The sequence below is a fragment of the Limulus polyphemus genome, unplaced genomic scaffold (genome assembly GCF_000517525.1).
Source record: "Limulus polyphemus unplaced genomic scaffold, Limulus_polyphemus-2.1.2 Scaffold2244, whole genome shotgun sequence".
In the NCBI taxonomy this organism is placed as follows: Eukaryota; Metazoa; Arthropoda; class Merostomata; order Xiphosura; family Limulidae; genus Limulus; species Limulus polyphemus.
In genome coordinates this window covers 106,535-118,768 of record NW_013667854.1, presented here as the reverse complement: position 1 = coordinate 118,768, position 12,234 = coordinate 106,535, and the positions used below count along the sequence as shown (strand labels likewise).

At 32.8% G+C, this 12,234-nt stretch overlaps 1 protein-coding gene across 1 annotated transcript in view; it reads left to right on the top strand.

Annotated features, from left to right (window-relative positions):
• The window catches only part of LOC106466385 (XK-related protein 8-like), a 23,002-nt gene extending 15,881 nt beyond the window's left edge, over positions 1-7,121 (top strand). Inside the window, exons 4-5 of the mRNA XM_022394382.1 lie at positions 6,137-6,360; positions 6,835-7,121. Of these exons, the coding sequence (XP_022250090.1) occupies positions 6,137-6,360; positions 6,835-7,121 (511 nt within the window). The remainder of the gene's footprint in view (positions 1-6,136; positions 6,361-6,834) is intronic.
• The last annotated feature ends 5,113 nt before the right edge of the window (positions 7,122-12,234 follow it).

Genomic DNA, 12,234 nt, shown 5'->3' with positions numbered 1-12,234 from the left:
CATGTGAGAGTAGCGTGGTTTACCTATATATACATGGTATACAGATGTATATCTATCATGTGAGAGTAGCGTGGTTTACCTATATATACATGGTATACAGATGTATATCTATTATGTGAGAGTAGCGTGGTTTACCTATATATATATGATACAGATGTATATCTATCATGTGAGAGTAGCTTGGTTTACCTATATATATGATACAGATGTATATCTATCATGTGAGAGTAGCGTGGTTTACCTATATACATGGTACAGATGTATATCTATCATGTGAGAGTAGCGTGGTTTACCTATATATACATGGTATACAGATGTATATCTATCATGTGAGAGTAGCGTGGTTTACCTATATATAATGATACAGATGTATATCTATCATGTGAGAGTAGCGTGGTTTACCTATATATACATGGTACAGATGTATATCTATCATGTGAGAGTAGCGTGGTTTACCTATATATACATGGTATACAGATGTATATCTATCATGTGAGAGTAGCGTGGTTTACCTATATATACATGGTATACAGATGTATATCTATCACGTGAGAGGAGATCTTGAACCGTCTTAATATTATGATGTAAACGGTAACCTAAGCCAAAGAATACGGGTTTTCATTTGTAAATGATCCTATGTAAATTGTAGTCATGTATTATTAGATATAAACGTGTAATTTTAGAATAAAAGTAACTAAAAAAACAAAAACATTAAAAATTAAATAAACAACTTTTTTAGAGTAAACAATTTCGAATGAAAGAAACTCACCTTAACATATTTTAAGTTCATTAGTGTTCTGTTTACATTTTATAAAGTAAAGTACTTACTACAACTCTGACGTACAGTGAATATTGTTGACATTGATAGAGCTGAAAACATAAATGAAAATGCAATGTGAAGTTAAGCCAAAGTTTTATGAGTGTAAATAACTTTTTAATACAATAATTTGTGCATACTTTATTTTTTCTAATGATTATTTCACTTTTAACGTTTGGCCAGGAGTGGTTAGCGTTTATGAATTGTGACTTCGAGGTTCTGTAGTTCACGATCACATCTCATTACTCTGTCAGAACATATTAGCTCAAGAATTGGCGGTGGGTTGTGTTGAATTGCTAACTTTTCCTTAGACTGTCAGTGCAAAATTATGGATGGCTATACGTACATAGACTAGGTATAGATTTACATAAACATTCTGAAACATAAACAATAGTATATAATATTGTATTAAAATTATACATTGAGAATCTTCATAAGATGCATGGACGTTGTTTTCCCACTGTATCCAGTATATACATTTAGGGGTGGCTAAAAATTCGGAAACCTGAAAAAATAACAGCAGAGAAATGGAAAAATTATTCCCATTTTATGTCAGAACCTGCACGCACATGAATTTCGTGTTTAAAGTCAGTGAATTTGAAAAACGGATAAAAAAATCAGGTAAATTATCCACCAAACTTTAAAAACTCAAGGAAAATTGTTCACCCATATTACCACATTATATCTCCAAACCTGAATGGGCACCCAAACCATGCTGCTTAAATGTTGAAGGGTTTGGAAATAGAATAAAAAATCAAGGGGAATTATTGTAGAGTCCTTAATCATTCAGGAAAATTTGTACGTAGGTGCCAAACCAGTATTTTTTGAACATCAAAACTACAAGTTGATACCTCAAGTCAGTACATTCAATACGTACTTATCCAATCGGGTTCGTTACCCTTGTAGGGCACCGAGCAGACAACTCATTGTGTGACTTTGGGTTTACAAATAGCAAATTTATGAAATAGCATGTGCTCATAAAATCTTCTTTCCTAATAATTTGAGACAGGATGTTCATTGACACTTTGTGTGAAACATGAGGATGGCTTACTAGGAATTTAAACTCTTTTACACAAATAACGTTTTTGAATACTTCTTTTATTTAATATTTATGCATTTTTCTCGATCAATCATCTGAACATCGCCATCAAAAGTGGATATGTAGCTGGTGGGGGAGGGGGTTACGTACAATTGTTAAATAATATAAAGACAAAGAACCCAACTTAAAAAGCGAAATCAGCCGTCTCCGAAAACCACACATTAAGCTATTTGGGTGAAATGCGCTTAGCTGTAAAGTGTGGGCTAAACTTACAAAAAAGAACAACACATCTCCCGAACCATGCAAAGCTGGGCATATCTGCTGGTACTGCTAACAAGATAGTAAAGGAGCAGTTGAAGTTGACGAATGTTCTCAAGCTTCCAGCTGCAATTCAAAATCAATGGCTGTTTTAATAAGAACTGAATTAGCTCTAATAAACTTTATGCTTTTTGTCTGTTTAACGTGGTCTTGGAAAGTAGATTTGTGTAAACCTCTAATAATGGAAATTGCGGTGTTGGGCACTAGTTTGTAATGAAGATCATCAGACTGAGCACAATCAACAATTAAAAAAGAAGTTTCAAAGACATCACGGGAACTGGAGAATTTATCTTATAAACATCGTTTAAATTATATAACAACACAACAAAGTTGTGTTAAAAAGCACACAAGTTATCACAAGACAATATTATTTGGTTTATTGTTTTTCAAACATTACATTATTCTGTCTCCCAGGGTTTTTCCTGAGAATTAGAGTTTATGTCTCTTGCCGTAGACACATTTAGTTTAATGCTAGAGTTCATCAGGTCGGCTGGGATACAACAAACATATGACTTTCGCACCAAACCAACATAATTTCTGTACAGTGGAATATTGAATGGCTACTACACTATTTTATGTTAAAAACAATCATTGTGGGTTAACAAAAGAGAAGAAAAATGTGCTTACTGATACAAAATATTTGTGTTTAATTTTATACAATTTATATACCCACAATAATATTAGTAAATTGAGAAGTATAATAGCATGAATTAAAAGTAATATACTACATAAAAACATTATTTAAAAATTATCTCAGATGATGAACAATGTTGTTTCCATTATTTGCTACTACTAAATGTTTCAAGCAGAAATTTTTCATAAACGTACGACTTCTAAACACAACTGTGTATTGGAATAGATATAGTTTTCAATTAAAACCCACATGGCGTTTGTGTAATTACAATGTAGAAGAAACTTGTGGGTTTATATTGCTACAATAATAAATTGTAAACCAATGGGTCTAAAAATTGTTATTAAAATCAGATTAACTGCGGATGTTTTTTTTAATATTCCTCTAATGTGACTCAAAATCAGATGTTTATGTAAAAATAGCCTTTCATATCTATCGTTTTTCGCCAACAACTCGCTTTCCAAGAAAGAAATTTGTCATTCAGTAGTAGAGATCATCACCAGAAGACAAGTGTAAAAGGTGAGTGAAGCAGAAATATAGGCATTATGACCATATGTAATACATGGTCAGACAAAGGTCTTATATGTCTATAAATGAAAAGATGGATTTAAACCCCTGCAGGTTCACGTTAGGCATCGTAAAAGGTTGACACGTTGAATGGTCTTGTGATTGAGAGCCTTCATCTGGGGTTTCCAAGTTAGATGTTTTTTGAAGATGACACAGAGATATTTGAAAGTGTAAGAGAGCTGAATGGGAATGCTTTTGATGTGAATGGTTTGAAGAAGGAAGACCAAACATAGATCCAGCAATATTACGTAAAGTAAATTGAAACTAAGTGATTTCCAAGGAAGTTCTACTATAATAGTTGATGTCAGTCAAGATAATATGACTTGTGAAATTTCTATCCAAGTAATAGAAGAGGTCATGAGGTAAGGGAATGTCAGAACGAACACATATTGTAGCAAGTGTGAAGATTCTGGAAGGAAAGTATACGGCGAGAATAAGGACTTCAAAAACAGAAAGTGCTCTGGAGAATATAATGAATACGAAAGAGTAGATTGAGACGACTTCAGATTGCTAGCCACCTCTGTTAATACCTTAAGGATGGTCCCAGCAATGGAACTTGTAGTCATACAATTTTGCCTTTAGTGCTAGCTTGAGGAAAGTTTCGTTGAGGACAATGAAATCATGAGGTTCCCATTTAGTAAAGTTTCCAAAGAGGCTGGTTTGTGAGGAAGTAACAGAATAATTATAGAACAATAGTAATACTTCTGAGAATATCTTCAATTGTTGGACGTTCATATAGTGAGTACGAAGGTCACTAGATTGGTAGTTCCAACAGAACTAACATTAACGGTATCATCAGGTTTGGGAGTTAGTTCCCCCTGGAATTTGTAGGAATATGTGAGATGTTCTAGCTGACAGGTATTGCAAATGGAGGATGAACCCAATTTAGTACATTGCCTGACTTGATGAGGATCCCGTGATTGTGGACAGAATGGCTTATTAGGGGACGTTGCTGTTGAATGAATATTGTAGGACAAGCATTTTTACCAGTAGAAAAGTTAGGATGGAGGTGTCCTATAATATTTTATTCTATATCGCTGTTTAGAAATTAAAACAACAAATTGAAGAAAGTGGTTAATCATATCACTGCTTTGTGCTAAAACACAAATCATAAAGTTGGTTCATGAACTTTATTAATACGTATTGCTTGCTGTATCGATAAATTGTCTTTTAGTAGTTCTAAAAGTTCTTTTTCAGAAATGAAATAGTTGATTCCACGAATAACACAAAAATAGTGGAGTTGACAAGAAGGAGGCTGTTGTTTTACAACTTCTGGATTTTAGTTCTATAAACCCATGTTTGTGATTTCCATGTTAGTATAAAGGATGTCAAACGTCTGAGAATTATAGGTATTATAAGAGGTGGTATAAGTTGGTGGAACTTTGCTCGATTAGAGGTCTCCATTTGAGATAGTAGAAACACGGGAAAAATGTGGTACAGCACACGTATCCATCGGAGCCAATGTTAAACATGTACTGGTTGGACGAGGTTTAGAAGATGGTGTGGCTGAAGTGTTTGGCATTGTTATAACAGAAGGAGGAATGGAAATCGATGCTCTAATGGGACTTCGTAAAAGGAATGCGTGATAGCAGCTTCTACTTTATGGACTTTTACACTGGAACTAGATCATCCTACATTCTCTGCTGCTGTCTGTACAGTAGAAGAACTAGACGACACGGATTTCTTGGAACCATTGCTGAGTCTGTAATAGGGCTTAGCACAGTATCTGGTAAGAGACGACGTTTCTAATCCATCTCTACTCTGACGATCTGCCACAGCAGGTAAACTAGGATGCGGTCAATACAATTAAAGATAGAAACCCTGAACGTTTAATAGTCCAGACAAAATAATCATTTGGATAAACCATTTGTAGCGAATAAAACACGTTAAACTTACTAATAGGATGACTTTACCAATAGTCACAATCGCCACAAAAGTCGAAGAATCGATCTTTACTACAGAAAACTCGAAGAAACGCTATTCAGATAATCTGATGATAGTTAAAAGTTATGGTTTGAACGACGAAAGTCAGTGAGGTATTGAAAACCAATAGGTCTTAAAATTGTTTTAAAAATTAAGTTGAGAGGAGACTTGTTTTCACATTGCTCTTAATTTGCTCATTGTAGTTCAAAATCAGGAGTTTGAAAAAAACAGCATTTCATATGTAATATTTCTTCTATAAGTCTTTGCCACAATGGACAAACAAATCGAAATATCATTTTAAAAAATATGTTCTTAACTTCATTTGTATAAACAATTTTTGTATATATTGGATTCAAATAGTCCATCATCATTCGGCGCTTAAATCGACACAATACTATAAAGCTAAAAATCGGGATTCGATATTCTCGGAGAACCCAGCACAAATAGTCCAATGTGTAATTTTGTGCTTAACAACGGACAAACCGAAAAAATAAATTTTATCATAACTCCAACGAGTCTGTTTTTTTGTGAATACAATGCTTGTGTTAGTTTACAACTTTTTTACAGTGTAATTTCTGTATATTTATATTTACCTAGAACTTCTTTCACATTTCTTGCTTGTACTATTAGATAAATCGGTCAATAGTACAGAATAGTTACTGAAATGTGTGATTAGTAAAAGCTATTCAAAACTTGAATAATATTTCAACAATAATTAAAATCGTGTGATTTGGTTAACGTTTTGGAATTGAATGGAATATAAAAATTCGATGCACTCCTCCCTGGTATTTTTCTGAAAATAATCTCCGTTATACTTCACATGACTTATTTCTCTCATTAGAACTTTCGAGGCGTTTTGGTATGGGATTAAGTTCCAGAGGAGTAACAAAGAAAGTAGGAACTACTATTACGATCGCTTCTGCAGTTGCTTCTTAAATGCTGTTGAACTGCGATTAGCTGAATCATTCATGGAGGCTGCTCCACAGTTGCTAATTCAAGCGTTCATCCAGATTAGGATTATCCCTAGAAATGCTTTGTACCCTACAGGACAAGCCTACAAAGACTGTAAGACCTGATGTATTTTTATACCTAAAACAAATCTTATTTTGTTTTACAAAATATTCTTTAAATTATTTCTGACTAAGAATGTGTTAAGAAGGTGTTATGTTTCTAGTTAATATAAAAAAATCAAAGCTAGATATTTCCTGTTCTAACAAAGACAAGGTAGTTTAGTAAATTTCCATTAAAATCTAAGTAACTTTATTACCTAATTAGCAAGCATATGAGTTGATATTAAGAACTTAAAATATATTATTTTGAGTAGTAGTAATGAATCTAAACAATCTTACATTTAATTAGATAACACATACTTAGGATTTTGAGTTCCATTTACATTAGATATCGATCGTTAATTGCAATTGTAATATAATGATTAATAATTACTGTAAACAAAACGAGCAAGCTTTGTAGGTACTAACTCAATTTTGACTTCTAGTAAGAAATTTACGTTAAAATTTGTTCTTTCTTCTTTTTTTCCAGTTATTGTGCGAATCGTGTCAATAGTTTCATCTCTTCTATCCTTGGCCTGGTCTCTGGTCTGCTATTACGATAGGCTGTTTATGGAACACAGGCTGTGTTTTAAAACGAAGATTAAAATTCTTATTTTCCTATGGCAGTTTTTCAGCATTGCTTCCCGTATGACGGCGCTCGTTCTTTTTGCTTCTTTCAATCTGGAAGTATTTGGTATCTACTGTGGACTGCGGGTAGTTTTTGTAATATCCATAAATTTGGGGAAAGGCGGTAGAATCTTCAAGTGTAACTGGTAAAGAGTTTTATGTTTTTTCTCTTTATCGTTCTAATTATATGTAAATTTATTTTAATTCTTAAAGATATTTGTTGGTATCTATTGTACCAATCATTATGTTTAATAAAATCAAGATCAGGTTTGTGAATATTGGTACATGAAGTGGTTTGACTTCATTTTACACCACGCTAAGTTAAACACCATAATTCTGAGCAGTATCAGCTCTGCTTAATACATAATGTTAAAAGCCGTGAAATAAAGATTGCATGCTTGTAAGGAAGATAACATTTTGGATTCAGTTGTTTGTACAGAAAAACCTTAACATTCGGTTTTTCGCTAAAGATATTTATTCAATGCAACACATTAAAAGTTGATAGAAATGTTTTAAACTTGTAGAAGTCGTTTATGTATGTTTAATTTTATTTATAGGTTAGTTAGAACATTCTAAGGGTAGATGTTTTTTTAACTTTTTAACTGGGCCTGGTATGGCGCTCGACGTGCAATCTGCGGGTTGTAGGTTCGAATCTCTGTCATCGAAGATGTTCGCCCTTTCGCGTTATAATGTGACTGTCATTCCCATTATTTTTTGGTCAATAAGTAGCCCAAATGTTGACAGTGGATGGTATTGACTAGCTGCTTTCCCTCTAGTTTGTCACTGTTACATTAGGGACGGCTAGCGCAGATAGCCCTCGTGTAGCTTTGCGTGAAATTCAAACAAAGAAATAAACTTTGAATTTTGTCAAACACACGATATATGGTGTTTCAGAAATATTTGATGTTAATTAATTGTTTAATATGTCAATAAACTGAACAACAACTGGTTGACGCTACAGTAATCTATTCTCTAACTTTTTTGTATAATATTACACTTATTCACTCTCTTTTCGTAGATACTAATTGAAATGATTTAGTGTAATGTTAGTGAGTTGATTATTCTCCAAATAAGTGGATAATATTTCTGTTTTATAGAAATAAAAACTTAAGTTTTTTTAGAATTCCTGGACAAATGAAATTTTTTGTCTGCATTTAAATGCTTGTTTAAGTTATATAATGTTGTTCAAGGCGTTATTTTTAAATATGATAATTTTTTTATGAATTTCAAACTGTATTGAATTACAAAAATATAAAATTTTGCCGTTATGACATTTCTTTGTTTCATAAAATTTTGGTAGTGTTTCTGGATAAAACGTGGAAATAATTCCCCTTACAGCTGACAATAGGAAATCTTCTGTATTGCTTTCAGAAATCAGAATAATACTTTCAGAGCAATAACGGCACAACATTATATTTTTTGTAATTCAATACAGTTTGAATTCTATAAACAATTATTAATTTAGCTAAAAAAAGGATGAATATCATTATATAACTTAAATAAGCATTCAAATTAAATTAGAAAATATTTTCTGTGTTATTTCAACTACAAGTCTGCACCCATTAAGAGAGATTACATCCTGTACTTGACAGTTACAGCAATAGAAAACACTATCTTCAGTATGTTGTGGTACTCTCATTCAGATGCAGCTCTTTTATTTCGTGTACCTTTGATGTGTTTTCTTTTTCTGAGCTTTTCTATTGGAATCATAATCATGGTAAGTCCATATTTCTGATATCTGAAGTGTAATAGTTTCGTGCTCTTTTTTGAAAAATTAGATTTTATAAAAAGCAGTCAATAGTTTTGTTTTCTAAAACTAAATGCATTTTTGCAGACCAAATGATTTATTCATCTCACCCAACCAGACTTGTTTAAGTATATTTTTTCCTGCATCCTGTCATGTACTATAAGGTTACTCTGAGAAGTACCATGTTGTTTGGAAGATTTTTTTAAAATTATATTTTCAGTCGCAAACATTTGCGTATTATGATAAAATAAACGTCTTTACCGTTAATAAATAGAAAAAGAAAACGACAAAAAATATATTGATGAAACTGAGTAGATATTCAAATGATAATACATAACAAATAAAACAAAAAAGTATATCGAACCATATTGTCTAGCCGCTCAAATTAGTGTTATAACTTTCAGGTTTTTTAGCAAGGATGAACATTTTTTTTTAAATCAAGTAGACGCTTCGATCACTGATGTTATCATTCTTAAGTAGACATAATTATTGATTACACCGTGATTTACTTTAACGGTAAAGTATTAACTGTTGCATAGAGTTTACAGAAGTCGCCTGCAATTGACTCAGTTAGCAACTCGGAGTTGCAATGTTAGGCAATGGTTTGTTTGTTTGTTTGAAGTTAAGCACAAAGCTACACAATAGGCTATCTGTGCTCTGACCACCACGGATATCGAAACCCGGTTTCTAGCGTTGTAAAGCCACAGACATACCGCTGTTCCACTGGAGGGCATAGGCAATGGAGTTAAAGTTCGTGGACTTTCCTCTGTGAATTATTTCAACATTTCATCTGCACGAGGACTAATGGATGTGTTAATTTGGAATGTGAGTCTGGCCACTCAAAATTCATTATTTTTGTTCAAGCAAGTTTTCAACCATGCTGTGAAACGAACTTATATAAGTAATGTTAAATCCATTACTAGGACGTTTATTTAGAATTCAGGTCTGTAGAGTACAATTCGCAGGAAGCTTCACATATTGGATTTCTTGACAAGGCTGCCTGCAGCTCTTAAGTTGTAATCACAGCTGAGAATTCAAGACGTCAATTTCAAAGTGCTTATAATTTGAAAGTGGAATAAACGACAAATGAGAAAACCTTTATGTATTTCAGTTCAGTATGCTACTGATTGTTTGGACGAGCCTTTATTTGACTGCAACATGGATGACGCTTAGGCTATGATGATATTATCTCAAGTTTGGTGAGGATAGTATCATGGTGTGCTTTTTAAACCTGGTACAGTGGGAATGGTTAGAGAAGTTACGCCATCGTAGCGTCTTGAAGAATGTTGCACTACCATTTGGTGACATTTCTTTAAGTATGATAATGTATTTTACTATATCGCATCTTGTGTCCAGCAGTTCGAGACTAAACGTCCAGAAATGTCAAGAGCCTCTATCTGAACCTTACTTAGCTTCTCTGGGCATTTTGGAATGTCATCTGGCAGATAGACAAAAGAAACCCTGAAAATTTTATATTATTCAAATTGCTTTCTATGAAGGATAGGCAGAAGAGATCGTTAAAATCGGAACTGCTTTCTGAGATAATAGGTAATCTATTACATTATATGAGTAATTATCGTTCAGTGTCAGTAACAGCGTCAAGAATGTGCTTATGGCAAGAAATAGGATCACTCCTTATTAACGCTGACACTTAGCAACTAACAAGAACCCCTCTTTCACAAGGAGCTACTTACTTCTGTTTACATGATGAATAATTTCTTCCAATCATTTGTATATCGGGAAAATATTCAAGAATCATTTTTAATTTTCAAATAAATTTGATAAAGAAAAGTATATTCTCTTGGTGTATATCAATTAAAATATATTTATTCTGTTTTCTGGAAACAACAAGCACTTGCGTGGCAGGAATTTCATAGATCAAGTTCGATCACACTATGTTAGTAGAGGATTAGATTAATAGGTGGAAACGTTTTTGTGTGGCATTTTATTTTTGAGAGAAAATGCTCATAAAATGCAACGTGTTAAAAGTAGATTTTGTTATAGATTCGGCTTATTTTCTATCTATTTTGTACTCTTGAAATGGTATCACAAAATGTTTTGAAGTATGTATATCTGAATTCAATACATATATTAAATATTTAGATGTTTCTGTTTAAAAACGAAGAGGCTATGGGAAATCACATCAAAAGAAGGATTCTTAGGAGAAATATGAGGCAAGTAAGTATCTTAGTGTAAAGTTTTCAGTGATTTCCACCTCGAGATCCTTTATTATAATGCCTGAAAGATAAACTTTCGATGTGTTTCACGTGTATTGGACAAAACAAATGCTGACATTATTATTTCCTTTTAAGACATGAGAGATTCAAATAAAAGAAACAAAATTTTACAAGACACAATTTTCTATCGTCGTTCAGTAAATAAGTGTGTCTAATAGAACAGATAAAAAATTTGAAAACTTACTATTTAGATGGTATTACATGTTATTATTTAATATCATTGAAACGGGGTATATATTGGGGGTAAAAAGGATATACTGGCTGAATGACTACATTGAAATATAAGTATTTATTCACCCACAAGCTTTCCAGGTGTTTAAAAAACTCTTCGTCTGGTGAAATTGCAACACTAACTGGAAAAACATTAAAAAATATAAACCAATTGCATATACATATATTGTTGCTAAAGGGCGCATGAAAATTATTATCGATTATATCTATTTCTTTGGGATATTTAAATTCTCACATAAGGATTTTGGTAATGAATACATTTAATACGTATAAAATATCAAAGAGTATAAAAGTAATAAATTAAACTATAAATACATCTAAAAAGACAAACAAGCAAACATCGTGAACATCGCTTCTTCATTCATTTTTTGTGGAAATCGAAAACAAATAGAAACATACTTTCTTTGACACCTTAATCATCAAAATGGCCAAGATATTTTTACCACAACTTATAGAGAACTAGTGCACAACAACCAGTATTTTAATTAGATCTCGTGCCATCCACCATTAATCCATCATATTATCTTGAAGTTGTGATCCCAATTTCTTTAACACCTAGCTCAAACATCCTCATCACCTACTCCAAAAATTGGCTAATTCTCCCATGTAATACAAAAACAGATCATACCTACTGGAGCAGAACATAAAACCAGACTATTCAAAAATCGAAAACTGAAAAGATACTCACAATCATACCATCATATGTACTAGAGTTTTCACAAAACATTCACAGATTGTGTGGCAAACATAAAATTTGAATGGTCATCAAAAATGACAGAACACTTAAACATATTTCAACAAAAGTAAAAAGTCCTACACATATTGTTCCCCGATGAGTCAGTGGTAAGTTTATCTTACTTAGAACTCTAAAATCTGGGGCTCAGAATGTGGATGGCCCATTACTTTCTAACAACAACCCATATCTGTTTGTGAGGAGAAATATTTATATGGATTTAAGTGTAAATGCAGTAAATAATACGTCTAAGACAGGGGTCACCAAACTTTTTCACAGCGGGTCAGATAACTGACAGAATGACAAGCGTGGGCC